The 27318-nt window shown below is 40.9% G+C and overlaps 1 protein-coding gene and 2 long non-coding RNA genes across 7 annotated transcripts in view; all 3 read left to right on the top strand.

The window, feature by feature from the left end:
• Positions 1–995: 995 nt before the first annotated feature.
• On the top strand, positions 996–1892 carry LOC112449825. Its single transcript, XR_003038366.1, has 3 exons — positions 996–1085; positions 1193–1416; positions 1495–1892. It is a non-coding gene; the product is annotated as an uncharacterized LOC112449825 (long non-coding RNA).
• A 1590-nt stretch (positions 1893–3482) lies between these two features.
• Positions 3483–4214, top strand: LOC108249871. Its single transcript, XR_001809243.2, has 3 exons — positions 3483–3597; positions 3883–3925; positions 4121–4214. It is a non-coding gene; the product is annotated as an uncharacterized LOC108249871 (long non-coding RNA).
• An 826-nt stretch (positions 4215–5040) lies between these two features.
• Positions 5041–27318, top strand: part of sec31a (SEC31 homolog A, COPII coat complex component) — a 31596-nt gene continuing 9318 nt past the window's right edge. The window contains exons 1-24 of one of the 5 annotated variants that reach the window (XM_017439508.3): positions 5041–5255; positions 5415–5507; positions 6570–6649; positions 7472–7595; positions 9335–9533; positions 9606–9701; positions 11778–11918; positions 12003–12145; positions 12532–12631; positions 12716–12877; positions 15426–15578; positions 15662–15877; positions 15957–16031; positions 16114–16155; positions 17629–17865; positions 19400–19499; positions 21349–21527; positions 21608–21734; positions 21812–21957; positions 23649–23822; positions 24028–24198; positions 25708–25812; positions 26396–26498; positions 26962–27297. In XM_017439508.3, the coding sequence (XP_017294997.1) occupies positions 6571–6649; positions 7472–7595; positions 9335–9533; positions 9606–9701; positions 11778–11918; positions 12003–12145; positions 12532–12631; positions 12716–12877; positions 15426–15578; positions 15662–15877; positions 15957–16031; positions 16114–16155; positions 17629–17865; positions 19400–19499; positions 21349–21527; positions 21608–21734; positions 21812–21957; positions 23649–23822; positions 24028–24198; positions 25708–25812; positions 26396–26498; positions 26962–27297 (3208 nt within the window). In that variant the 5' untranslated portion in view covers positions 5041–5255; positions 5415–5507; position 6570. The remainder of the gene's footprint in view (positions 5256–5414; positions 5508–6569; positions 6650–7471; positions 7596–9334; positions 9534–9605; positions 9702–11777; positions 11919–12002; positions 12146–12531; positions 12632–12715; positions 12878–15425; positions 15579–15661; positions 15878–15956; positions 16032–16113; positions 16156–17628; positions 17866–19399; positions 19500–21348; positions 21528–21607; positions 21735–21811; positions 21958–23648; positions 23823–24027; positions 24199–25707; positions 25813–26395; positions 26499–26961; positions 27298–27318) is intronic. The other 4 variants (XM_017439507.3, XM_017439509.3, XM_017439510.3 and 1 more) reach the window with 4 other exon arrangements.

Genomic DNA, 27318 nt, shown 5'->3' with positions numbered 1-27318 from the left:
GGACTAAAAGTGAAACTGATCCTAAATAAATTAAAACAATTAACCTTTGCACACGCCCATCTTTATCATCAGTGAATCAGGATAAGACATTTTGTTTGATCACAAGTCAACACTTCATCGGCCAATGAGATTCACTGTTCCACGTGTTTAACAGCTTTTTATTTAACTATGACTGGACTATCTTTAAGATAGGGCTGCTTCATTATGGGAAAAAAAGATCATAATTGTTTTGGTCAATCCTGTAATCACAATTAATAAAAAAAATTACTTGTTGAGTCTGGAAACATTGCATTTTTTGCACTTAAAAACAGTAAACTGCCTTTAATGTGAAATTTGCCTTCATACCCTCTGTTCAATGTTCACTTAAAGTAACAAAATATTCATTTGAATGCTACTAGATAAAAAAAAATACTTTAAATAAAATTGGTAATATAACACTTCCATTATATTGTAGAATCCGGTGAAATTAGTTTTTATCTTATTTTATTTTAAATTTTGTGTTTTAGGATATAACTACATTTTGTCACTGTAATGGCAGAATTTATGATAAAGTAACACCTTTTGTTGATAAATCCTGATTATGTTATGACTTCTGTTCCAAGTCCCATGGGTTCTCACAGAATTAACTTGTTTATAGGAGTGATGTTGAATTTTCTCCTCATGGGAACCAGTCTGACTTGCTTTTCCCTAACTCCTCCTTCTGGTCCAGTATTTCAATATCTTTAATAAAAGCTCCTGTGTGGACTTGGGGGGCAGAGCTTTGATTCAGAGCTTCCCCATTCGGACCTGGGACTCTGATATTGATTGCTGATTGTCTTTAATGCTCTCTATAATTTGTGCACAACGTATCAATAAACCTGTTTGAGTGATTTCATCTAACAGTGTGGCAATCTGCCACCTGGTCTCTCCACCAATCACTCACAGCTTTTCCTGATTCTCATCACCCTCACCTGGTTACTTAAGGCAGTCTGGTGGAGCAACTCTTTGCTGTTTGCCAACCGCCAAAAAACCCGACAACAACAACAACAACAACAACAACAACAACAACAACAAGAACTCTTTGCTGGTGCATCGTTTGGCTACTGGTAAACTACCTGGCTCTGTATAAGTCTTTCTCCTGAGAAACCCGTTGTGCCTTGTTCTTTGTAAAATCTGATTGCTAAGAAACTCACCTTGATCTCCTCTCTTCAAGCTGGCTGCTCGACCTGGACCTGTTCACAGAAACCCGACTTACCCACTGTCGTCATCCTCCAAGTCCTGCGAGGCTGAGGCCCAACACGCCGCCTTCAACAGAGAGCCCTGAGACAGAAACCACGAATCTATCTGTTACCAGGAGGACTGGACACTGGGACCACACTTGTAAATACTCACCTGCACCCCAAAAGCTGGCTCAGGCGTCGGCTTCACTCACAGACTGTAAGCTAACCAGTAATTGCATTGAGTCTATCACCTCCAGCAGACCAACACTAACCTCGAACCTTCCCCCTCTTCCAGGTCCAGTCTTGTCACTGCACTTTTTGTAAAAAACCTCTTACCGTTACGCATCCGTGTCTGTCCGTTCCTGGTCTCCCTCCTTCTGGCAGTAAACCTTAGAATCGTGATAACCAGCGCCTGGAAATTCATTTATTGCTGCCACAACACTCACCTAAAGGTTTTATCATATGGTGGCTTAATGAAGTTTTATTAAACAAATGGGGAAAATAGCCCAAATTTCATGAATATTAACAATGACGACAAAAAACGTGTTCAACGTAACATTCAGAGATTTGTGAAATGCTTAACCTTCCCGTGGCCTTTGGGTGAAATTGACTCTAAGTTACAGTGCTCCTTTATCACTCTCTCTTTTAAAAATCTGTTTAAAATATCCCTGTATGTCATTTATGAATAAATCCTTCCAGTTTTTTCTAAAATAAAACTTTCTCACATGTTTGCTTCATATGAAAATAAGAAAACAGTCATTCCCTTTGTAAAATAATACTGGTTCACATATGAACCTAAAATTCAGTTTAGATTTCAATACTGCTAGCATCTGTATCCTGTTTGACTGTATTTAACTGTCTGATGAAGATGATGACCAAAGAAAAAGAAGCCACTGACATCAAGACATGAAAGCTCCTCACAATGAACAGAGGGTTTCACCCTGAGACTGCACACTAAGAGAAAGGAGGGAGGCTGAGGACTAGTGAGCATCAGAGCCACTACACAGGATGAAACAACCAAGAGATCCTGGAGTACATCAGGAAGAAAGACCCAATGACAATCTCCTAAGTGAATGTCTTAGGCAGCATAAAGCCAATGTGGAAGAGGAAAGACAAGCCCCTGCACAACATATACCACTGGCAGATTGAGGAAATTTCTGATATCAACAAATCCTACCAGTGCCTACAAAGGGCTGGACTAAAGGACAGCACAGAGACGCTAATCATAACAGCACAAGAACATGCCCTCAGCACAAGAGCAATAGAGCCCGAGGTCTATCATACCAGACAGGACCCAAGATGCAGGCTGTGTAAAGACAGTCCAGCTGGCAGTAAGAAGCAGGCAGGCAAAGCGTACATGGAACACCATAACCAAGTGGCTGTCCCGAGTATGGACAGGAAGTCCCACAGTCAAAGTGAGAGACTCCACCAAGGATGGTGGAAAATGGCAGGGCTAAGATCCTGTGGGACTTCTAGATACAGACTGACAGACAGGTGATGGCTGACCAACTGGACATCATGGTGATAGATAAGATACAGAAGAGAGCAGTGGTGATAGATGTAGCAGTCCTAAACAACTGTAACATCAGGAAGAAGGAGCACAAATAGCTGGAGAAATACCAAGGGCGGGGTTGCAAAACTGAATGAATGTTAAAACAGCAAAATAAAAATTGCAATACAGTTGTAACTACTATTCTACTATAAAGTAACTGTGACTTAATATTTTACTATATCAAAGCACACATGTAAAATACCGAGCATGTTAGGAGGCTCATAAAAGAATATTTATGCCTTGTTTTGACAATATGCATAAAATGTGTTTATTTAAGTAAAATAAGGACTTTTCTGAGCCATTATGGTGGTACAGCATGACGCAGCTGTGATACAAGATGTTAACAACCTGCAGCTTCTACATGTACATACAAAATTTAAAAAATGTCCTGGGTGACTGAGAAACTACACCAGCATTCCATATGTCCAGTAAACAGTACAGTGATTCACAAAGGTCTTCTCAAGATGGCTGCAAATTCTCGTCAAGCACTGTCAGTGCCCATTCCATTGTTTCTCTACTGCGGAGGTCGAAGCTCAAGGTCGAAGCTATTCTATCTATAATATCTAAATATAAAAATATAATATAAATATAATATTATTAATAAAACAATCTACATATATTCTATCTATATATACGTCATTGTCGACGATTCTATTTTTATGATGTAACCTACATTACCCACAATTCTGACTTAAAAACGCATGCGCAATCTCAACCAATCAAATAATTTGCTGGTCCTTCCCTGCAGCAGGGGGCAGTAGAGTGCCGACAGGGGAAAATTCAACTAAAAGACATTCAGCTACGTGTCTAGAGGATCCTAAATATTTCAAATGTTTATCAACACAGGTACAAAGTATTTTAACTATATGTTTTTTACATTTTGAATAAGTTCAGTCACCGTGCGAAGTTGTCTAGCTCTTTCTTTTAAGCGTACTTGAAGTTTTAGCGGTAATGTCTGAAATGTTTCAGCACGTGGAAGACCTTGTTCCTTGTCAGCTTTATTTCGTTTTTATTTTAAATTTTGGTCAGCCTATAACCATTTTATTGCATTTTTACCTTCCAAATCACCTAATTCTTTATGTAATTTAGAAGCATTTCTCTGAATTCTTATAATTTATTCGTGTTTTCCAGCGTACTGAAGACAAAGTGGTCCAGTCGAACAAATGAAGCTGATGTACGTATTTCTGTTTTTCTGTACAAACATTCACATTACTCCCAATGATTATACCAATCACTACCCATCTGACCCACTCATATGTCTGGGAAAGATTATCCATTAAGGTTATCTGAGGGTTTTTTTTACAGTCCGACTTCCTGTTTGTTAATCCCATCGGTTTATTTTTTATTAATCATATCTTTGTTGTTTCAGGCTGGCCTGATCCTGTGAACACAACTATAACATTCAACACTGGCTCAACTTGGTTTGGTTTCTGTTTGTTCGAATAAATAAACTGTGAAGCAAATCTGCTCTGTGGACTTTCTTTAATTCATTATTATTTTACATTAGTTGATTCTTTTTATGTTGTGTTTCTGCTTTAGGAAAAGTACTAAATCTGAAACCTAATTATTATTATTTTTATTCTGGTCAGAAATAACACGATTAAATGTAATAAAATATTTATACTTTAGAATAGATTTATATGTAATTAGTAGATACTTTTCAGATTTTACAATAAATATACTTTCAGGTCTTATTAGACCAGTGCTGCTCAACCCAGAATATTCAGGTTAGGAAATCCCATAAAATTTTAAATAAATGATCCTGTAATTTTTGATAATGGGGTGACTGCCTAAATTAAATTAGAACATTCTTTGTTGTCCTCATAGGGACACTTGGCTTGGACGACACAATGCATGATCCATAACATCTAACAAATAAGTGCACCCACAGGACTATGCAATCAAAATTTTAATTGATTAGGATTTTACCAGGTAGGTCAGCTGAGAACCACCTCTTATTTACAATGATGACCTGAGGCATCGGTACAGAAATAATCTGCTAAGTAGATATTTAGTAGTCAGACTGTAGCAGTAAAGTAACTTAAAATCAGGCAAAATTGATTATTTTTTTCACAGTAGAACTTGTGTTTCATTTTATTAAATTGAAATTAAATAAAACTTGCCCCCACCACTCTGGCAGTGATTGTGACCTCCAAGTTATCAGATTTGGTGAAGTCAGTGATGTTTAAGTCTCTCGGGCTGTCCTCAGGTGACGGGATTACGTTTTTCAGCACAACACTGGCAGGGAGCGCTCCGCCTACTTCCTTCCCCGGAAGTTGATGTTCTTCTTCGTGGGAGGAGACTGTTGCTTCGTGCCACGTTGATGGAGACCAGTGAGGACGTGGAAATCTGTTCTGGACCCGGTAGCCCGCTTCCTCTGTGTGTACACCCGGTAAATCCTCGAACAGAACCGAAAAGGCATCTCCCGCGGGCAGGCGGTGCGGCGTGTTCGTCTCCTCCCGGTTTATGTTTGCGTTCACGTGAGAAGCAGCGAAGAAGAGAAGGTAAGCGGATTTAGATGTGTGTGTAGGTCTCAGCTGGATGTGACTGCAGAAGAAGCTAGCAGCAGGGTCCTGTTTGTGGACCGTCCTGCCACGAAGCTCCTCCAGGCAGGGCCGGGGGCATTAAAGCTTTTCTCTCCCTGTACTTTAATCACACCACAGATTCTTCTCGCTGCAGCAGCTGTTAAAGTTGCAGGACCTGTGTGACACTTATGGGACCTTATTACTCACCAGCTTGAAGGCCTTGCATTCCCTGTAAGAATGCATGTCGCCCGCCGAGTTTCCAACTAAGATCAAATTATGTTGGGAAATGACAAGTTTAGCAGTTTTAGTCAGACTTTGAAAATGATGTTTAATCTCATGCAGTATCGCGAGATGTCCCCCTCAGTATGTGTAGGATGACTCTCAGCTACTACCACATCACGTTTCAGCTCTACAAACAGAGTTATAACCATTTCGGTGTTTGCTGACGTTGGTTAGCGATGGTGGCCATCTTTAATTGAGTTAATTAGTTGTAAATGTACATCCAATGATTAGTTTCTGAAAATGTCATTTAAAGTACATCTAGTGTTTCATGAGATATTTTGCTAACAAACAGAGCTGACTCCAGCAGTTATATTAAAGTTTTCTGCCAAGATGTCTGGCAGTGAGTAGCACTTACAGCAGGGGTGATCAACACACCTGATCTGAATCAGGTGAATTACAGCTGCTTCTGTGTTTGCTGAGGGTGCTTAGGTGTGGTAGCCATCTTGGACTGGGTTCCAAGCCTTAATCACTTGTAGATGTACATTCAGTATTTTCCTAAAGTTTCTTTTCATTTTTTTATTCATTCATTTTGCTAACATTACAGACACAGAAACATCATCGAGGATAATTGACAATCTGAAAAAAGAACATTAAGAACTTGTTCTCGTTAGAAGAATCCTATAATCCAATAAATCTGGTTTCTCTTTCCAGTGCAGAACACATCATATGTGTTTTATTGTTCAGATGGTGTGTCGTTGTTAAAAGCCTCTGCTCAGGACACAGACAGGATTTTGCTCTAAATATTAAAGATGGCCTAATATTACATCTACATGTGGAAGGGATCATTTCACTGCAGCTTCTGTTATCTTCAGCCTCTGCAGCTGCACCAGCCCCTCTGTAATGTGTAACCTGATAAGGTATCTTACAAAATTAGTTTTTTTACTTTTAAATGATATGTTATCTGGGATTATTCCTAAAGACAGAACAAGAGTTGAAAGAAAAAGGTGTTAAAAATCATCCTGAGTGTAGAACGTAGATGCTCTGTAATATTTACTGCACTTATTTTTCCAGAATGAAACTTAAAGAGATCAAGCGCACAGCCATCCAGAGCTGGAGTCCTGCACAGCACCACCCAATCTACCTGGCAACAGGTACGGACCTGCAGCACCAACCTGGTGCTGCTTCTGAGTGATTGGACAGGACATTACATTGTATTTGTGAAGTGCATCATTTACAGTGGAACCTGAACTGAATTTAACCCTGGAGCATCTGTTGCATCACTTATTGTGTTCAGTGAAAAGAAGACTAAGATCTAATGTAGACCGTCGTGTGTCAGCTCAACGCTGGCTCATCTCTTGAGTTCAGGAGCCTTTCTGCCTGAGTGATTCACACATTCTCTTAACAAACATTAAACATTCTTCTGACAAATAAAATAAATAAAGGAAGAAACAGCCAAAGAGTACCCCCCACACACACACACACACACACACACCAAAAACTTTTGAACTTTTGTTCAAGACCACTTTAAAAGATCACAAGAAAGTCTGTAGCTGAAATGAGCAAAACTGTATATAAAAATAAGCAAAACAGAAGCTAAAAGCAGGAAAATGATGGCTAGAAACTAACAGCAGCAGAGCAGTGGGTAAAAGCTAACATAGTGTAAGAACACAAAAATAGAGCAGATTTCTATGAGAACAATGTTTTTGAAGAGATCCCGATGCATTTCTATTTATTTTAAATCAAGTTTAACATTTTGAAAAGCATCAAAGTAACAAAAACAAAAGTCAAAGCACACTGTTCTCACTTGAGTTGAACGGTTTGATGAACAAAAGGTTAAAAAAGGACTAACTGTGCTGAAGTAGTTTGATTGCAAAAACAAACGTACAAAAGAAACTAAACAAGAAACCCTTGGTGTGAATGGTGACTCAGCATTCAGCTCTGTGGATGAACATCTCCTTTCCTGTAATCTGAAGGAACATCAGCCCAACAACTGGATGCCTCCTTCAGCACCAATGCCTCCCTGGAGTTTTTTGAGCTGGACTTGGCAGAGCCATCTTTGGACATGAAGTCATGTGGCAGCTTCTCGTCTGCTCACAGGTAAACAAGAGCTGAGGATGTTGTCTTCATGCTGCTGTCACTCTCTCACTCTCTCACTTACTCGCTCACTTACTCACTCACTCACTTACTCACACTCACTCACTCACTCACACCAACTCTCTCACTCACACTCACTCACTCGCTCGCTCACTTACTCACTCTCTCACACTCACTCACTCACACTCACTCACTCACTTTCTCTCGCTCGCTCTCACTCTCTCACTCACACTCTCTCGCTCACTCACACTCTCACTCTCACGCTCTCTCACTCTCTCACTCACTCACTCACTGTCTCACACTCACTCTCTCTCACACTCTCTGTCACTCACTCACTCACACTCTCTCTCACTCACTCACTCTCTCTCTCACTCACTCTCTCTCACACTCTGTCACTCACTCTCTCTCTCACTCACTCACACTCTCTCTCACTCACGCTCTATCTCGCTCTCACTCACTCTCACTCTCTCTCACTCACACTCTATCTCTCTCACTCACTCTCTCTCTCACACTCTGTCACTCACTCTCACTCACTCACTCACTCACTCTCACACTCTATCTCTCTCTCACTTTCTCTCTCACTCACACTCCATCTCTCTCACTCTCACTCACTCACTCTCTCACTCACTCACTCTCTGACACTCACTCACTCACTCACACTCGCTCTCGCTCACTCACACTCGCTCGCTCGCACTCACTCACTCTCTCACTCACACTCTATCTCTCTCACTCTCACTCACTCACTCATTCACTCTCTCACTCTCACTCTCTCTCTCACTCACACTGTATCTCTCTCACTCACACTCACTTACACACTCACTCACTCTCTGACACTCACTCACTCACTCACTTTCTCGCGCTCGCTCGCTCTCACTCACTCTCACTCACTCGCTCGCTCACTTACTCACTCACACTCGCTCACTCACACTCACTCGCTCGCTCGCTCTCACTCTCTCACTCACTCTCTCTCACTCACTCACTCTCGCTCACTCACTCGCTCACTCACACTCACTCACACTCGCTCGCTCACTCACTCACTTGCTCGCTCACTTACTCACTCACACTCGCTCGCTCACTCACTCACTCGCTCAGTTACTCACTCACACTCACTCACTCTCTCACACTCACTCACTCACTTTCTCGCGCTCGCTCGCTCACTTACTCACACTCACTCTCTCTCTCGCTCACTCACTCACTCACTGTCTCACACTCACTCTCTCTCTCACACTCTCTGTCACTCACTCACTCTCTCTCTCACTCACTCACTCTCACGCTCTCTCACTCTCTCTCTCACTCACTCTCTCACTCACTCACTGTCTCACACTCACTCTCTCTCTCTCTCTCACTAACTCACTCACACTCTCTCTCACTCACTCTCTCACACTCTATCTCTCTCTCACTCTCACTCACTCTCACTCTCTCTCTCACTCACTCACTCTCATTCACTCACTCTCTCTCACTCTCTGTCACTCACTCTCTCACTCTCTCTCTCACACGCTGTCACTCACTCACTCACTCACTCACTCACTCACTCTCTCTCACACTCTGTCACTCACTCTCTCTCTCTCTCACTCTCTCTCTCACTCACACTCTCTCTCTCACTCACTCACTCACTCACACTCTCTCTCTCTCTCACTCACACTCTATCTCTCACTCTCACTCACTCACTCACTCATTCACTCTCTTACTCTCACTCTCTCTCTCACTCACTCACTCACATTAGTTTACCTTTCTCCCCACAGGTACCACAAACTGGTCTGGGGTCCGTTCGACATGGACACCCAGGGTCGCCTGTCTGGTGTCCTGATCACCGGAGGTGAGAATGGTAACGTGATCCTGTACGACCCAGCGAAGATCATGGCTGGAGGGAGTGATGTCATCATCGCTGAGAGTGACAGACACACAGGGCCCGTCAGGGCTCTCGATGTGAACCCGTTTCAGGTATGACCCTCTCAGCCCTGGTTAATAGAGCTCTGTAAAGAATCTGCACTGATGCTGTTTGTGTTTCTTCAGGCTAACCTGGTTGCATCAGGTGGTAATGAGTCCGAAATTTATATCTGGGACATGAATAACTTTGCATCTCCGATGACACCAGGACCTAAAACACAGGTGCGTGTGCTCTGTTTACAATGTTTTATTATCTGTTACCTGACTTTAAAAGTGACTTAGCAAAGGAAACAATGCAGTGATTTAAGCTGTCAAAGAGTCTGTGTGTAACTATAGAAACAGTCTTTTCTCTGAAATGAAGCTGAAACTGAATTGTTAGTTAAAATTATAAGAACAACAGCTATAATTACCGAAGCAGTAGGTGAAAGTGAAGACCAGCAAAACAGTAACTAAAATTAGAAAGACCCATTTAATCAGATTAATTAGGCCCTGTTCACAGTTTTGTGAATACGCAAAGTTTTTTTAAATTTTTTTATTTTCAAGTTCAGCATGTCATCCACTTGGAAACAATGTTTCAGGAGCCCCTAAATGGTTTTCATTAAAACCAGGTTCCTGAGTAAGAAAATGTGTAAACATTACTGTTGTTCTCATGTGGACAGCCTAAACGCAACCTTTTACAAAACATATCATCGACCTTCTGCCCGACATTTAACCCCAATAATGACAGATTACATGCTTGTGTTTGTGTTGCAAATGTCAGTTTCTTAACTACAGTAAAACCTTCGTATGCGATAAAGCTTCAATAAACAGACAAGTCTGTTGAATAATAATATGAGCTGAACTAGAGCAGCGTTATTATTACACCAAATAATCCAAGGCCAACAAGGTTTTTTTCTTTATTCAACTGTCAATGATACAAAAGCAAACGTTGCAGAAAGAGATCAGCAATGTGCATCAAGTCAACATTGAAAATTTGGGAAATGGGAATAGTTAAAAAAAATCTAAACATGTTTATAATTAATTTACTCTGAACTCTTTGAACATGAGGAAAACTCTTGCGTTTGGACTGACAGGACACCCAGTCAGTCGGAGTTTATTGTGACACGAAGCAGAAGTTTCACTTCTTTGTCAGTCCTCAAAAAGGATTTGGGTTTTGCTTGTGAATTGGCCCTGTCAGAGCTGGCTTTCTCCTGAAGTTCCAACAAGTTCCTGAGAAAATCACCAACAAACTCAGTAGGTCATGGACCCTCTGAGCCCTCTGGCTCCACCTAGAGCATGTCTCCAAGTCTTTACATTTCTGGCTCTAAGCATTTACAGCAGCACAGCTGTGTAGTTTGTCCCTGGAGCTGCAGTAGCTCTGTGGTCCGTGCCGTGGTCCTGTAATCCTGACGCTGCAGATTCAAGCCTAGGTTGCACCAGGAAGGGCATCTGGCGTAAAACTGTTGCCAAACCCTTCATACACGTTTGGGGCGACTTGTGCAGAAGGCTGCAGCTGAAAGAAAAACAACTCACTGAGCTCCTTAGCCATGCTCTCAAAACCACAAATGGATCCATTTTGCTGAGCTTTGTTATTTTTTTTATTTTTTATTTTTCCAGCAGTTTTAGAGCAGTCGCCACTTCCTTCTTAACAGACTGAAGTTTGGTGATGATTTCAGCTCAGAGGTCATCTAACGTGACCTTAATGTGTCTCTTCATTAACATCTGACTTCTGGGGGACCTCGGGCTCTGAGGTCAGTCAGTCCGAGCAGATTTGGTTTTTCTTCAAAGACTCAACTTGATCCAGATGTGTAGCACTAAAGATGTAGTTTTTGATAACTACTTGAGCATGTAGCCATGGCAAGTTTTCATTAAATTATATTAAAATCACATTCCCAAAGAGCTCCCGCGCAACACGTCCTACTCCATGCACATTCCCTGGAATTCCTGATTTCCAGACTTTTCTAGTGTGAACATAGTCACCACGATGTCATCTAACACTATAAGTGGCAGCTTCTGGAAAATAAATAATTTTTATTGTGCGATACCTTGTCTACTATTTGTAACGTCTTGAATTAACACCCCCCCCATACTGATTTGAGTCATGTAATTACATTTTTAAAATTTGTAAAATTCTGATTAAAAATCTTCTGTTTAGCAAAAACATGTAGTAATATCTCAAAACTGAAGGATTGCATATTGCCCATCCCTTGTTAAAGTTTGAAACACCGATCATTCAGAGCAGCTACTTCCACCCCTGCTTGTAAATAAGTGGACCCGGTTTCTGAATTCTAACTCAGAAAGTTTGTTTTTGTGTTAAAGCCTCAGGAGGACATCAGCTATGTGTCATGGAACAGACAGGTCCAACACATCCTGGCCTCAGCCAGCTCCAGCGGCCGGGCTTCAGTGTGGGACCTGCGGAAAAATGACCTCATTATCAAAGTCAGCGACCACAGCAACAGAGTGAGTTCATGATCAGACACATGCAGCACATAAACCCTGAACTGCAAACCAAACAGGACATTCTCTGCGGTGTGTGTGTTTCAGATGCATTGTTCTGGACTGGCCTGGAACCCTGAGGTGGCCACTCAGCTGGTCCTGGCCTCGGAGGATGACCGGATGCCTGTCATCCAGATGTGGGACCTGCGGTTTGCTACTTCCCCTCTCAAGATTTTAGAGCAACACACACGGTAAACACACCTGGTAAACATGATGCATCATGTCATCACCTTTCTGTTAAGGATTTCTTTTTGTATAAGAATGATTCACATCTGCTTTGTTCCTACCGCTGGGTCTATACTACTGTTAGCAGGACTTTTGTTTTGTTTGTTTTAGATAGTCTTATTAGCATTTCTTTTTGCCAAATTTATAAGTAATTTAGTTTGGAGAATTTGAGAAAGTGTCAGTGTTTAAATCCCAGATTTTATTTAATTTTTTTCAAACAATTGAACATTTTAAATCTAAAGTGAGAAATGGTTTCTGCTCCTTTTATAGAAGTTAGTGATTGTAAACATCTAGAGTCTAATCTGTCTTTTCTGATCCGTCAAAATGCATGTGAGCTGTTCTGTCCACCCAGAGGTGTTCTGGCCATCGCCTGGAGTTTGGCTGATCCTGATCTGCTTCTGAGCTGTGGGAAGGACAGCAGGATCCTGTGCTGGAATCCAAACACAGCTGAGGTAGCCATTTTCCACCCGCATAAATGAAGCTGTTGCACATTTTCCACACTTGTCCTCAGATGGGAGCAAATGTTTCATCTCCAGGTGCTGTACGAGTTGCCCACCAGCAGCCAGTGGTGCTTCGACATCCAGTGGTGCCCTAGAAATCCTGCCGTGCTGTCAGCTGCAGGCTTTGACGGACACATCGACATCTACTCCATCATGGGGGGCAGCAGCCAGGCTCAGAGCCAGAGACATGCTGACCAGGTGAGCGTTAAAGCTAAAAAACAGACAAGTGGTTGAAGTAAACAGCAGAATGAGAAAAAGATGAGTAGGAGGAAAGAAGCCATCTGTGAATATATTAAAGTAGTTGTATGAAAAATTTAAAGACCTGGAGGTCCTTGAAGAAAAACATGTCACAGAAGTTTAAATCAAAATAATCTTAAATGACAAAGTAATATCTTTTGTTTTCCAAACCACTTAAATGACTTCTCATGCAATATTGTAAGATGTTAGTGCTCGTAGAATATTGGGAGATTACTTTCAGCTACAACCACACAAAATTCAGCTCAATGTCGACAAAAATGGCTGAGTTATCCGTCTCTTCAACTTGTCATCAAGTTTTCTGCTTAAGGTCACATCCAGGGAGGCTGTCTCCAGTCCTGTGGACCTTTAAACTTCTGAATAATCTGAGCAGCTGTAGTCAGAGGAACATCAGGCTGCTTGGAGATGGTCTTATAGTCTTTACCTTGAACGTGCTGCTCAATTATTTTCTTTCTAAGCTCCTGAGACATCTCTGTCCTCAGCTTTTTGTGCTCCATGTTCAGTGTGTTACACACCATGATACCAAACAGCCCTGTGACTACTCTTCACCCTTTAATCAGACAGACTGACTGATTCCAGGACTGAAGACACCAGTGATGCTGATTACAGGACACACCTGAGTTTAACACGTCCTTGTGGGCAGATTAGTTTCAATCTTTTCTACAGATACCATCCTTTTTGGAAAGGCCAGTTTCATTGGTTTCTTTTTTTAAAATATTTCTGTTGAACCAAAATTCAACAGCAATGACTGATTTTCATTAGTTGATTTTTAGTTGTTTCTTTCGAGTTCAGTGACTTTTGTGGGTTTTTCTTTCTTTACCAAAAGGAAATTTATCAACATCCTGAATGCACCCACAGTTAATCCCCATGACACCACCGGTTTAAAAATTTATTTTAAAAAAATTAAAAAGCATCGTTTGATTTTCGTTGATGTTTTTATTCATTTCTTATTACTTTTGTCAGTTTCAGGTTATTTCTGTGAGCATTGTGGGATTTTCCTTTTTGCTTAAAGGATAAAAAACTTTGCTTGCCTCTGTTAATACCGTGATTGTTTTCTGAAAGTTTTAGTAAAATCCATCCAGTGATTCGTGCAACATTTGCTCACAGAGTTAATTCCAGTAGTTGATGACAAAGTTTTAAAAACGGATCTCACTCCATCAATTAATTGTTGGGGGTGAGGCTCAGCTACCACCAATTTCAGCTCAGTATCTATAAAATTGGCTAAATTGCAGCTTTTTTATGTTTTTTATTAAAGTTGTTTAGCTGTGTCATGTGATTTTAAAAAGTCATTAGTTGTTGTTGTTCATCCAGAGATTACTTTCTGGGAGTTTCATTCAAAACTGGCCAATGTTTTTGTTTTTTTTCGCCAAAAGTCCAGACAAACAAACACAGACAAACACTTGATGGGCACTGCGCCTTCGGCAGCGGCCAATAATAATCTGCAGTGAAATGTAGACAGATTGGTTTTGAGATGAAGATGGATTGGTAGAAGAATATTTTATAAAAGTACAATGTGTGTTTAACCTGCTCCCCCTTCTGGCAGTGTCAGGTAATACACAAACATTGTCAACATACTTTTTTAATTTTCAATTTTTTTTTAATTTAGAAGGGATTGTGTATAAAACAAGTCAAATATAGTATGTCTCTCCTTTAGTAGCTTTTTACTCTTAATCTGTCCGTCCGTCTTTTTTAAATCTGAAGCATCACAATTAATTTTTTCTTCCACCTGCCACCGACTCATACTTCCTTTTTCTTCACTGACATCAAAATGGAGACAGAAACACCAGATAGAAGTTAAGATTAACTGTTTAAATATTCACAAGAATCATTTTATTCTTTTGTAACCCTCTAAATGAATGAAGTTCAAACACATTACTTAGAAATAAATCAGCTTTTAACTTAACAAGAAGTAAAACCGGGCCTAAATGGAGGTCTAGACTTAAAGCTAAAATACCATGTCATTTGTCTTTTTTACAATATAAATATATTTTTGCTTGTTACTTTACATTTTCTTGTTGTTTCTGTCATTTAGTCCTTAATTAAAATAACCTGCTGGTAAAAGGTGGCGGTGAACAGTAATATTCTGTATGTGTGTGTGGACAGATTTAAATTAAACTTTCAGAAATTAATCATTGAATTTACATCTCCAACTGATTACTTTCTGGAGTCAACTCAATTCAAGATGGCTGCCACAGCCAGCGCATGTTAAACACACAAATTGCAATGGCTGACATTTTTACAGACATTGAGCTGAACTCTGGTGTGTACGTAGCTGTGAGATCTCAAGGTGTTGCATAAATTTGCCCCTAAGCTCATTTACAAGGTTTGAGAACAACGAGTGAGACTTATTTTTCAGTAAAAGATTATCTTGGTCTAAAACTCTGACAGTAGCAGGTTCAAGGCCTTTAATTTGGACCAGGAACTAGTTTTTTGCCATCATGTTTCCTGAGCTGCACATGATCCGTCTTCTGTTACGTTACTTGTGTTTCAGATCAGTAACTCATTTGGGAACATGGATCCCTTTGGGACGGGACAAGTGTTGCCTCCGCTGCAGCTGCCTCAGACCGCTGCCCCTCCAGCTGTGGTCACCCCCCTGAAGAAACCTCCCAAGTGGATCCGTAGACCTGTGGGAGCCTCGTTCGCTGTGAGTTGTTCTTTTTCTTCTGATTTATGAGGGCTGTTAGGGTTTTAGTTCCTGAAGATTGTTTGTTTTTTCTTCTCCTGTAGTTTGGTGGGAAGCTGGTGTCTTTGGAGAACCCGACGCCTCAGCAGCCCACATCCCATCTTGTCCACATCAGTCAGGTTGTTACAGAAACCACCTTTCTGAGGCGCTCCGATCAGCTGCAGGCCACTCTGAGCTCAGGCAGATTTGTGGACTTCTGCCAGGAGAAGATCGATGCAGCTGAGAATGAGTTTGAAAAGACAGTTTGGTCCTTCCTGAAGGTATGAACCTCAGCAGGATTCTTCTGTGGGAAAGCTGCAAATACAAAGTGTTTACTTAAACTATTTCTTGTGTTTTCAGGCTAATTTTGAAAGTGATATCCGCAGTAAATACCTCGAACTTCTGGGCTACAACAGAGAGGAACTGGCCTCGAAGGTGATCCTCTGATTTGACGTTTTTCACTGAAGCTTCTAAATATTTTCCACACGTTCTTATTAATTTGTCAATTTGTTGCCAGATTTCAGCAGCTTTAGAAAAAAAACCTGCAGATGCTGAAGAGGTAAGTCAGAGCATTAATTCTTCAAGACAATTTAAAAAGAGCTGTTTATATGAAGACATTTACAAAACATACATCTTTTAGCTGCAATGGCTTTAAAGTCTTAAAACTATCTAAACTGTAGTAGATTTCAGAAATACAGCCTATTCTTTACAATCCAGTATAAAACCTCTCCTCAAACACATTTATAAACTGCAACAAATACAGAAAACGGTCAACCAGTCACACTGTAATCTTCATTTATCGCCGTTTTCTGCCTCAACTCTGTTCTTTCAAAATGTTTGCCTTTATTATTGCCACATTTTTATGCAATAAGGAAGTGTTGCAAGTAGATTTCCTTTTGACTTCTCGTTTTGAAGCCGCTCAGAGGAAGTTGAAAACGATTTTCTTTTTAAAAACAAAACAAAAATCATGACTTCAAGCTGCTCTGTTGATTTATAAACTAACTTTTTGCTAATGACTTCAGAATTATTAATTCTAATGTAAGCACATTTTAACAATGACCTTCTGTCTGATTTTTTTCTTCTTCTCAGAGCACAGCTTCAGCTTCTCATTAAAGCTGTGTGACCTTTGAACTCAGCAGGGACAGACTTCAAAACTTGATCAATGGCCATTTTTTTTTCAATATTGTCTTTAAAAAAGAAATGAATTTGCCATGTTTTGTTATCAGTCAGAACAAACAGTTCTTTAGAAATGTTTTAAATAAGATTTCATTTGTCTTTCTTTTAATCACTTTTTTTTTTACTGGTTTTTAATGAAAACATTTTATCACAGGAAGCCAAATCAGCTTAAAAACCCTCAATGAACATCCTAACAGCTGTCAACATTTCACCTTTAAACAGATTAAATACATTTGCACAGCCAGTAACTGATGTTCTCTGACAGACGGAGTCCTCTCAGGACTGAAAGGAGTGAACATTACTTTGTTTTGTTTGTATCACAGTTGAAAGCTGCTTAAACTGAACACAGAAAATAAAACATCTTGAGTGGAGAGGGGAGGAGGCTCTCAGGGAACGTTAGTCAGATTGGGTCACCTCCACTTCACCGTCAAGTTCCATCGACTTTTTCCCAGAGAGCTTTAAACTTTATTTCCTCCATGATGAAGACTCTTCCTGTCAGCTCACAGCTGCAGAGGCTGCAGGACGGCGGTGGAAGCTTCAGGGATGTCCTTGTGCTCATTCTCCCTGTTTGAATGGCTCCAACGCAGTGGAAGGACCAGAGGACGTCGTGCTGACTGCAGCTTGATAGTTTTCAACTCAAGAAATCTTGGGATGTTCTAGTCTTACAAGATCTCAACACACCCCTTTTTGACAGAATGGTGCTTGGCAAAAGGAAATAAAGAACATATAGGATTTCTTTTGACAGTACAGATCAGTTAAAACGCATCGTATCTCATTTGTCCTCACGTTGCATCCTGATCTCAGTTGTAAGTTTGATTAAGACAACATGTCTTGGCCTGCTCCCGCCTCTCTGCAGCATTTAGCCGACCTCAGCCTGGTGCCGCCTGTCGACACTCCAGAGGCAGCGTTCGACTTTATCACTGCTGCAAACCTGCAGCCTGAGCTGAACTCCACTCCGGAGGCAGGGGCAGAGGAGGCGTTGGAACCAGAAGATGCTCCTGACTGCAAACTGGATACAGATATGACCCGAGCTCTCTCAGAGGAAGATGCTGATGAGAAGCAGGAGGAAGAGGAGGAGATCTCACTGAATGAGGTACAAATTATTATAGATGACTCCTTCTACACAACTTAGTGAAATTTTGTCCATTTGTGGAAAAATTAAGACTAAATAAACTTACCTGTTATAGGTAGCTCTTTGAACAAGCCCAGCTTGGAAAAATACTTTAATTTTGACAGGACTGATGAGCAAACAGCTAGTCTGATGAGCTAACAGCAGCCAAAACCAAAGTGGATTGGTATCATCTAAAACAGCAGTTCTTGTAAATTCTACTTTTAAAACCTTTACGTTGTCATCACCATTGCATTTGTTATTTTGGCCAAAGTATGATATTCCTTTTGGACTTGACCTCAGGTTTCACTGAAAATGTTTCAGCTCACAGCTGCTTCTGTTTGCACCTGAAAATAACAGAAGTCTGTGTAAATATCCATATGGTTCAAAATTGACAATAATGGAGGATTATTAAATTGTGTTTACGTGAACCACTATGAAATTTTTTCAACTAAAGTTGTTTTATGACGGCAGCAGTCCACTTTGGACAGACTAGCTGTTAGCTCATCAGTCAGATGTAATCAGGTGTTGTTCAGCAGCAGGTAAGATAGTTATTGTTCATAGCCTTGCCACAGAAAACCAATTTAAGATGGGTTGTTAATATTCCTGTAAATGTAAACAGCTCTGCGGTGTACAAACTACAGGTGGAACAGACTAATTCTTCTTTTTCTAAGATGTATAAATTATATGACTGATTATCTCTCCTTTACTGTGGAACAGCATGAGGCTTTTCTTCATTTTCTCAACATTACACTTTACACCGGAAACTAAAACACTGCCAACATTCAGTGTGAATGCTGAGTGTTGAAAAGTTGTCAAAGAAACTAAAACTGAGTTGTTAAAGTTAGCTAAAAGTAGCTAAAAGCTAAATGTAGCAAAACTATACCTGAAACTAACAAAGCTGTAGCTAAAATGAGAAAAACTTTAGCTAAAAGCTAAAAGGAGCAGTATGGTAGCAAAAAGTAGCAAAATTATAGCTAAAAGCTAAGATGATCGAAACGTAGCTAAATCTAAGAGTAGCAGTAATGGGTAAAAGCTAAAAAAGGAGAAAAACAGCTACAGGTTTAAAAAGCAGAAGAGTAGATAAAAGCTAAACGGTAGCTAAAAAGATTAGCTCAAAGCTAAAATAAGCAGAACATTAGCTAACAGCTACAAGTAGCTGAACTGTTGGTAAAGGCCAACAAAGTTTTTGAATAATTTGAAGACATCTCAATGTTTTTTTATGTGAAATTTTATTTTGAATAAAGTTAAAATATTTTTAGAAGTATAAAAGTTACATCAAACAAAAGTCAAAGCACTCATCTCTGAATGAGCCGACTGCAAGAAGAAACTATAAACAGGAAATCAAATTAAAACAGGCGTTTTCTGCACAAGATAAATTATAATGTTGTAATAAAGTTTTGAATCTGCTCAGGGTTCAGGGCTGCACTGTGACTGAACAAACACCCAGAAATGAACAGTTTTATTTGTTTTGTTTGGTGAAACCTGGAGAGATCACGATGTTCCTCTTGTGTTTTAGGAAACTGCAGCCCCGGTGGAGGTGGAGGAGTCCAGTCCAGCAGAGATCCCAGTTCCAGCTTCACCTTCTGCAGGAAGAGTCAGCCTCAGCATCAGTCAGGGTAACTGCTGCAGATGGCCGCTAACATCACAGGGAAACTTGGTTTACTTCAAGTTGGAATAAATGTGGACATTTAGAAGAAGTTTCTTGTATCTGACAATAAAAACCAGTTCTTTGAGCTGCAACTTAGTTAAATTTGACTACATTTAAACAACTTGAAATTCTGTATGTATTGAATGCAAATAAGTATTGATTACCTACTAATGAATCTGCTTGTCTGACAGTCTTCTCAGTTTTAGTTTTATCATTAAAGCACCTAATACTAAGTTTCTATAGATAGATTAAATGAGATTAAATTAACACTTTAAAGATTTTTACACTCAAATCTAGTTAATTTTCACACCGATTTAAGTCTCTATATAGGTTTTAGATGTTATACTTATAAAGGCAACCCCATATCTGAGAAAGTTGGGACGTTGTGTAACATGTAAATACAACAAATCTCATAAACCCACATTTATTCACAATGTAACATTGTAAACACATCAAATGTTTAAACTACTAAATTGTACAATTTTTGAACAAAAAAAAAATCTTTTCTAAATAAGAGGCAACACATTTTAAAAAAGCTGGGCCAGGGGCAACAAAAAGCTGAAAAAGGAAGTGGTAAGGATAAGAGAGTTTTGCAACTAATTAGGTTAATTGGTCAGTAAGAGGACTGGGAATAAATGCAGCATTTTAGAGAGGCTGAATCTGTCAGACGTAAAGATGGGCAGAGGTTCACCAGTCTGCAAAAACTGTCTAAAAATAGTGGAACAATGTCAAAATAATGTTCCTCAACAGAACAATTGGGGAGGCTTTAAATATCTCCTCATCTACAGTTCATAATATCAAATGTTTTCAAGAATCTGGGCAAGTCTCTGAGCTCAAAGGTTAAAGTCAGTACTGGATGTCTGTGATCTTTGGGCCCTCAGGGGCCGCTGCATTAAATCAGGTCTGATTGTGTTCTGGACATCACTGATGGACTCAGGAACTCTTCCACAGATCAGTGTCTGTAGTTCATCATGTCATCCATAAAAGCTGCTTAAAGCTCTGTCATGTGAAGAAGAAGACAGATGTTAACACCATCCAGAACCATAGCAGTCTTCTCTGAGCCATGAGTCACTTAAATGGTGAGCTGTTCTGTGGTCAGACAAATTGAAATTTTGATTTTGTTTTGGAAACCACAGGTGGCATGTCCTCTGTAGTAAAGAGGAGAGGGACCATCCAATCTGTTATCAGCCTCTCTGCTGGTATGGGGGGGCATTAGTGTCTATGCTTACACATCTGGAAAGCTTTTAGAACATGCTCCCATCCAGACAATGGAAGGCCTTGCATATTTTAGTAAGACGATGCTGAACCTCATACTGCATCATTACAGCAGCATGGTTTCATAGAAGAAGAGTCCAGATTTCTGAAAGGATCTGCCAGCAGCTCACACCTCTCACATCTGATGCATCATGAAATAAAAAATCTGCCAAAGAAGTCCCAGGACTGTTGACCAGCTAGAATCCTCCATCAGACAAGAATGGGCCAAGATTCCCTCCAAACGTCCATCAGCTGCTGTCCTCAGGTCCTACCTGTCTACAGACTGGTGTTAAAGAAGACAGGATGCTTCATGGAGGGAAACGCAGCACAGCAACAACCTTTTTGAGATATGTTGCTAGAATATAATAGAAAATTGTGTTTTCCTTAAAATGGTACATTTTCTTGGTTATCTTTCATTGTGGGGGAAAAAAGTAACTAAGATTTACAAATCATTGCATGCTGTTTTTATTTACATTTTTCCAAACATTCCTACTTTTTCAGAGTTGGAATTGTAAATGCGTGTTTTTATTAGAAATATTTAATTGTTATTTTTTCCTCTTCAGATGTGGATGGACTAATCACGCAGGCTCTGCTATCTGGAGACTTTGAGGGAGCTGTGGAGCTCTGTCTCCATGACAACCGAATGGCAGACAGCATCATTTTGGCCTGTGCTGGAGGGGCTGAACTCTTAAAGAAAACCCAGAAGAAGTATTTCACAAGAACACACAGCAAGATAACTAAGGTAACACCTGGGGAGGTTCGGCCTTTTTGCGGAACTGTGACCTGAATGATATGATGATGGAAGTGCGATTTGTCCTGCAGCTGATCAGCGCCGTGGTCATGAAAGACTGGCACGACATCCTGAACACCTGCGAGCTGCAGAGCTGGAAGGAGGCCCTGGCTGCTGTCATGACTTACACTCAGCCTGAGGAGTTCTCGTCTCTCTGTGGTTGGTCCTTGTTCATGTTTGCCCTTCACCCGTCTGACTCTCAGCTCTGATTTAATGCTCTGTAACTCGTTCCTTAGACCTTCTCGGTGACAGACTGGAGGCAGCAGAGGATACACAGCTGAAGTCTCAAGCTTGTCTGTGTTACATCTGTGCTGGGAACATGGAGAAGCTGGTGTCCTGCTGGAGCAGAGCGCAGGACGGACATTGTCCTCGTTCTCTACAGGTCTGTATGCTGGGCAGAGGTTACTTCAGTATCCTCAAACTTGCATTTTCTGTGAAAAGTAGTGTGAATACTGTGCTGAATGACCCTGAATGATATTTACTGAAGCTAAAGCAGAGTTGTTAAAGTTCAGACAAGCAGAAGAGAAACTAAAAGTAGAAAAACTGATTCTAACATTAACAAAATGATGGCAAAAGTTAAAAGTAGCAAAACAATAGTTAAGTACCAAAATAATATCAAAATGGTAGCAAGAATTACAAAACTGAAATTAAATTAGCAACACTGTAGCTAAAATTACTAAAATGATAGCTAAACACTTAAAGTAGCTGAATAGAAGTAGAAATAGCAAAACAGCAGCTAAAACCTAAGGAAGCTAAAAGCAGAATGATAGCTACAAGTAGCAGACCTTTTTCTAGAAATAGCAGAACAGTAGCCAAAATAAAGTAGGAAGACAAAAATTAGACTGAAGCAGATTTTAGTGAGAATGTTTTTGTATTTTCTCCAATAAAGTTTTGAAAAATAAGGGAGAAAACAAGTTTTATAAACACTAAATGTGTCCTGCAGGCTTGTGCCTTGGGAGACCTCCGTCTTTGTAAGTATTGGTGTTCAGGAAGCACTTCTGCATTTATATTATTATATAATGTTGCTTCTGTTGTTTTAATTCATGTAAATACACTGGTGTGATACATTAGTATATGTTTTGGTATATGTGTATTTTGGACTTATAGCCCCCCCTGGAGAAAACTCCACCAGCCGCTACTGTTAAACAATTTCCATGCATCCATCTTCTACCACTTATCCATGATTTGGTTGCGGGGCAACAGTTTCAAAGGGAAACCCAGACCTTCCTCTCCCAAGCAACACACTTGGGTTATCCCAAGGTGTTCCCAGGCCAGAGAGAATATACAAGACCTCCTCGGGTCTCCTCCCAGTGGGACATGCCTGCAAACCTCTGAGAGAGAAACGGGAGACGTCCAGGAGACGTCCTAATCAGATACCTGACTCCTTGTAGGGGGGGCAGAGGCTCTACTCCAAGCTCCCCCCACATGACTGAGCTCCTTACCTCATACTTACTTTTTCAAAAGTATAAAAGTTACAAAAATCAGTAGTGATAGCTGATAACTCCCAATCGAGCCAAACTTTTTAATATATGAATGAATAAAATAACACACGGTATACAGAAGTAGTTTTGTTGCAAAAAGATGTACAGAAGAATTCACTGGTCGTCCGTCAGTCAGCAAGGCCCAACATCACCAAGAATCATCATAATTATGATAAAGGTTAATTTAATTTTTAATTTACTTTCCCTAGATATCTAAAAGTATTCATATTCTCTTCATGTCATATTATGCTCCTTCCAGTGTATTGTTACTGAAACACAACCAGCTGACCTTAAAACAACACTCACAATGTCTGTAACTCAGTTAATTTACTGTTATTGAGCTCAGGTGTGTGTGTGTGTGTGGTAGTAGCTGAGAGTATTACCTGTCATTTTGCTGTTTAATGCATTTTTAGGGAATGCTGAATAAAAACTCCAGTGATTGTCCCTGATTGATAGTATCATAAGCTACACAGAGTTCAGTATGTTTTTTTTTATTGTTGTGGGTTTAAAGCAGCATCTGCTTTAACTGGCTGGTGACCAGAGGCATTTAGCAGTGAAAACAAACATTACAAAGTGCTGTTTGTGTGTGCAGGACCTGGTGGAGAAGGTGGTGGTGTTGCGTCATGCAGTGGAGCAGACTCAGCGCTCTGGTCCTGTGTCTGTCGGCATCCTGCTGGCTGAGAAGATGAGCCAATACGCCAACCTGCTGGCCTCACAAGGCTGCCTGTCCACAGCCATCACCTACCTGCCCAGCAGCACCAACCAGGTATCAAACACAACCCAACGGTTGACAACTAGTCGGAGACTCACAATTGTGAGGAAACAGGTGAATCTGCGGTTGCATTGTTGTTGAGTTCTGAGTGACTCTGACCGAACGTCTTCAGTTTGTGTTTTCTACAAACCAGCCAGCTGTGAGCCAGTCTCTTCTGTATTTGCCTGATTGAAAGTTAAACATCTTTTCTTCAACCTAGGTTCCTATTCAGCAGCTTTGTGAGCGTCTCAGTCGGGCTCTGGGACAGCAGGCAGCTCAGGCAGCTCAGGCACCGACCCAGGACCGGAGGGTCCAGTCTCGGCTGGTCCCACCTGCTGCTCCTGCTCCCGGGCCTACATCTGCCCCGGCACAGCAGCAGTATTTCCAGCCGGTATGTTCCACCGTACCAGGAAACAGAGTTCATGTTGCTGGCATTCCTCCACATGGTGAAGTGGTCCCTGGAGTTTTTCTTGTAGTCGTTTCTGTTCTTGTCCAGACAGGGTTTAAATGACAATCTGCTGCTGGAAAATGAAACATAAGTTTCTAATCCTGTGATCGTATTGATGCAACCATGGATTGAAATGTTTTTCAGGTCTTGTGTTCTTGTGGTTTGAACCCTGGCTCTGTCATGTCCACAGGTTTTAAAGGGATAGTTCTGTTTTTTCAAAGTGAGTTTGTGGAGAGCAGGATAGATGCCTGAAACTTGCTGTTGCTCTGAATAGTTTTTAACATGACTCCCCCATGAAAGTTTCTGTTTGAATGCTGTCCACCGCAGGTAAGATTATAGGTTCATTCACAAAACAATTGTCCCTTTTTCTGCTGCCTCTGGCCGTTCATAAATCACGGATAGCTGCGAGCACGTTCCGTTCAGATGTGAGCTCTCAGAAATCAAAGAACCAAAGAAGTGAAGCAGAACCTGCCGACATGGAGCACAAGGCATTAAATGTGGGACAGACCTCTCCCTTATATTGTTTTCAACTTCTGACAAATTAACTCAGTTCAGCAATTCTTTTGGTTTTTTTACTAAATGCAAAGTTGTTGTGCATCCTCATCATTGGTCTTTCTTCTGTTTGTTGTTGAATTCCTGTAAGCAGGTGGTCACACAGGCCATATATCATCACTTTATCACATTACTGAGCCACAAAATAGTCTTTCCTTTTTGATGTCAACCGTTTTCAGCTCTGTTACTACCTCCTGTCACAGTACAGAGGCTCACCAGGGATGGGTTGGCTTTGACCTCCCTCAGAAATCACACCGAGGCGGTCCCCGGCCTGGTTTCTGTCTGAGCCCACTTCTCAGGAGTACTCAGGGTTCCTGTGCACTCCTGAAGTCTGCACTTTGCTTTTAGTATTTTCCAGGTACTAAAAGGTGTAGAAAAGATTCATTTTCAAGCTTTCTTAAAATTTTAAAGAAATCTTTTTTTTTTATTAAATATATAGATCAAACAAAATGCTTTTCAGATTTCTTATATAAAATACGGGCATGGGAGTGCTGTATAAAATGTTAAATCGGCCCTAATTTAGTAAAATTTTTCTATGCAAATGATTTCCCATCTGTTGCATATTCTGCAACTAGTGAGCCCCAACTCCACCTCTTTTTGTATTTTACCTTGAACCTGAGCATTGTTTCACAGAATGAAAACACTTTTAAACCAGACAAACAGCGGTGTCAGTTCCTGTTCTCCAGCTTTAATAAGACACTGAATGTTTTCACTTAGTTGAACATTGATGAAGAAATTAGAATCTTGATCCTGTAATCTTGAAATGGGAAAGGTGTAACCGTGACTACTCCACCCAACAGAATTAACAAAACAGAACTATCCTTTTCATCATGGCGTTATTGTGGTGATGGGTGTGTGTGTTCCCACCTCCCTGCAGCTGTGTGTCTCTGTTTGCTTCAGGTGAGGGCTGCCTCCACTGTCACCTCCTGGAGTAACCAAACTCCCACAGCCCTCCCCGCTGTCCCTCCTCCTCCTCTCCAAGTAGGCAGCCCTTCAGATCAGAAGGTACACCAAACTCAGCACACACTTTAGTGCCAAGGCTTCCATTTATTAGATCCATGCTTTGTGTCCCAAATGTGTCTCTGGCTGCAGTGTCATGTCTGCGGTAACCCCACCAGCTCCTGCCGTCTCCTGACTCTGTGATGCATTCACTGTCCTCATTCAGTCGTTTCTTTGCTTCTTGCATGTCTGGGTTGGCAAAGTGATTTTTATTGCATGACTTCATTACTTCCATTTATAATCAACATCCATCTGAATAAACCCAACTCCAAAAAATTGGGACATTGTGTAAAACAAAAATAAAAACAATGCAATGATTTGCTGCCATCAAATTTAAAATGACCTTATTTTTTCTTAAAATAAATCGGAGTAGAATTTCTCAGTTTTAACACTTGATATGTTTACTATCATGAATAAAATATAGCTGTGTGAGATTAGCAAATCATTGCATCCTGTTTTTATTTACATGTTTACACAAAAGAGCCAACTTTTTTAGAATTGGGGCTGTAGCACTTTAGCTGCTCCAAGCTTTTTTCTTCCAACTGAGAAAACACAGGATACTATCCTGTCTTTTTTCTTTATTTTCCAGGTGGAGCCTCCAAACCCCATGTACGGCCTGCCAGCATCCAGCTCTGCAGCAGCTCCGCAGGCCTCCTCCACTCCTGCATACATGTTCTCCCATCAGTACCAGCGTGAGTGTTGGAGCAGACAGCTCACATGCATCTCATGACAGATCTAGACTGGTTGTTTAAAAGAATCACAGAACAAAAGGGATTATAAACAGTTCATATGTAAATGTTGGTGAATTTGTTAGAAATCTGAAAAATGTAAGGGTATTTCTGTCACTGTTTCTAGACAGGCAGCAGGTGGCGCTGATGGTTCAGTCTCCACTGACTTTTCTGTTGTTTCCCATTCTCATCCAGAAAGGGCACATTTAGGAATAAGTCTATAAAGGTTTTCTAAAGGAGACAGGAGTGCTTCGAGAAGTGCAGTCAACATCTTTTAATAACCCGTTCAAACATTTCTCTGTGGAAATGTTTGATTCTGATATCTGAGCGATACTAACGTTGTTCTTTGTTTCTGTCAGTAGTTCTGAAGCATGCAGTGCATGATGCAGCAGATTCTCACTAACAGAGCATCCTGTGTGACTCTCAGCCTACCCCCAGGTCAATCAGTACCCACCTGGAGCTGGGGGGGCACCTATCTATCAGCCTCTTCAGTACCCCTCTGCTGCTGCTGCTCCTCACACTCCTCCTGCAGAGCCTTCCTCCCCTCCTCACCCTCCTGGTTTCCTCTATCAGTACACCCAGCCCATCCCATCTCAGCTGGGACAGCCTCCTGCCACCCAGTGCTCGTCCTCCCCTCCCTCCCATCCTCTCTTTCTCACCTCCTCCTCTCTTCCTGCTCCTCCATCCTCCGGAGTGTCTTTCCAGCATGGTGGTCCAGGATCTCCTGTGTCGTACATGCCTCCTCCACCGAGCGGAGTCTCAGGTACACATCGAAACCCTGACC

The sequence above is a fragment of the Kryptolebias marmoratus genome, linkage group LG14, assembly GCF_001649575.2.
Source record: "Kryptolebias marmoratus isolate JLee-2015 linkage group LG14, ASM164957v2, whole genome shotgun sequence".
Classification (NCBI taxonomy): Eukaryota; Metazoa; Chordata; class Actinopteri; order Cyprinodontiformes; family Rivulidae; genus Kryptolebias; species Kryptolebias marmoratus.
This window is presented reverse-complemented; position numbering and strand designations above follow the sequence as displayed.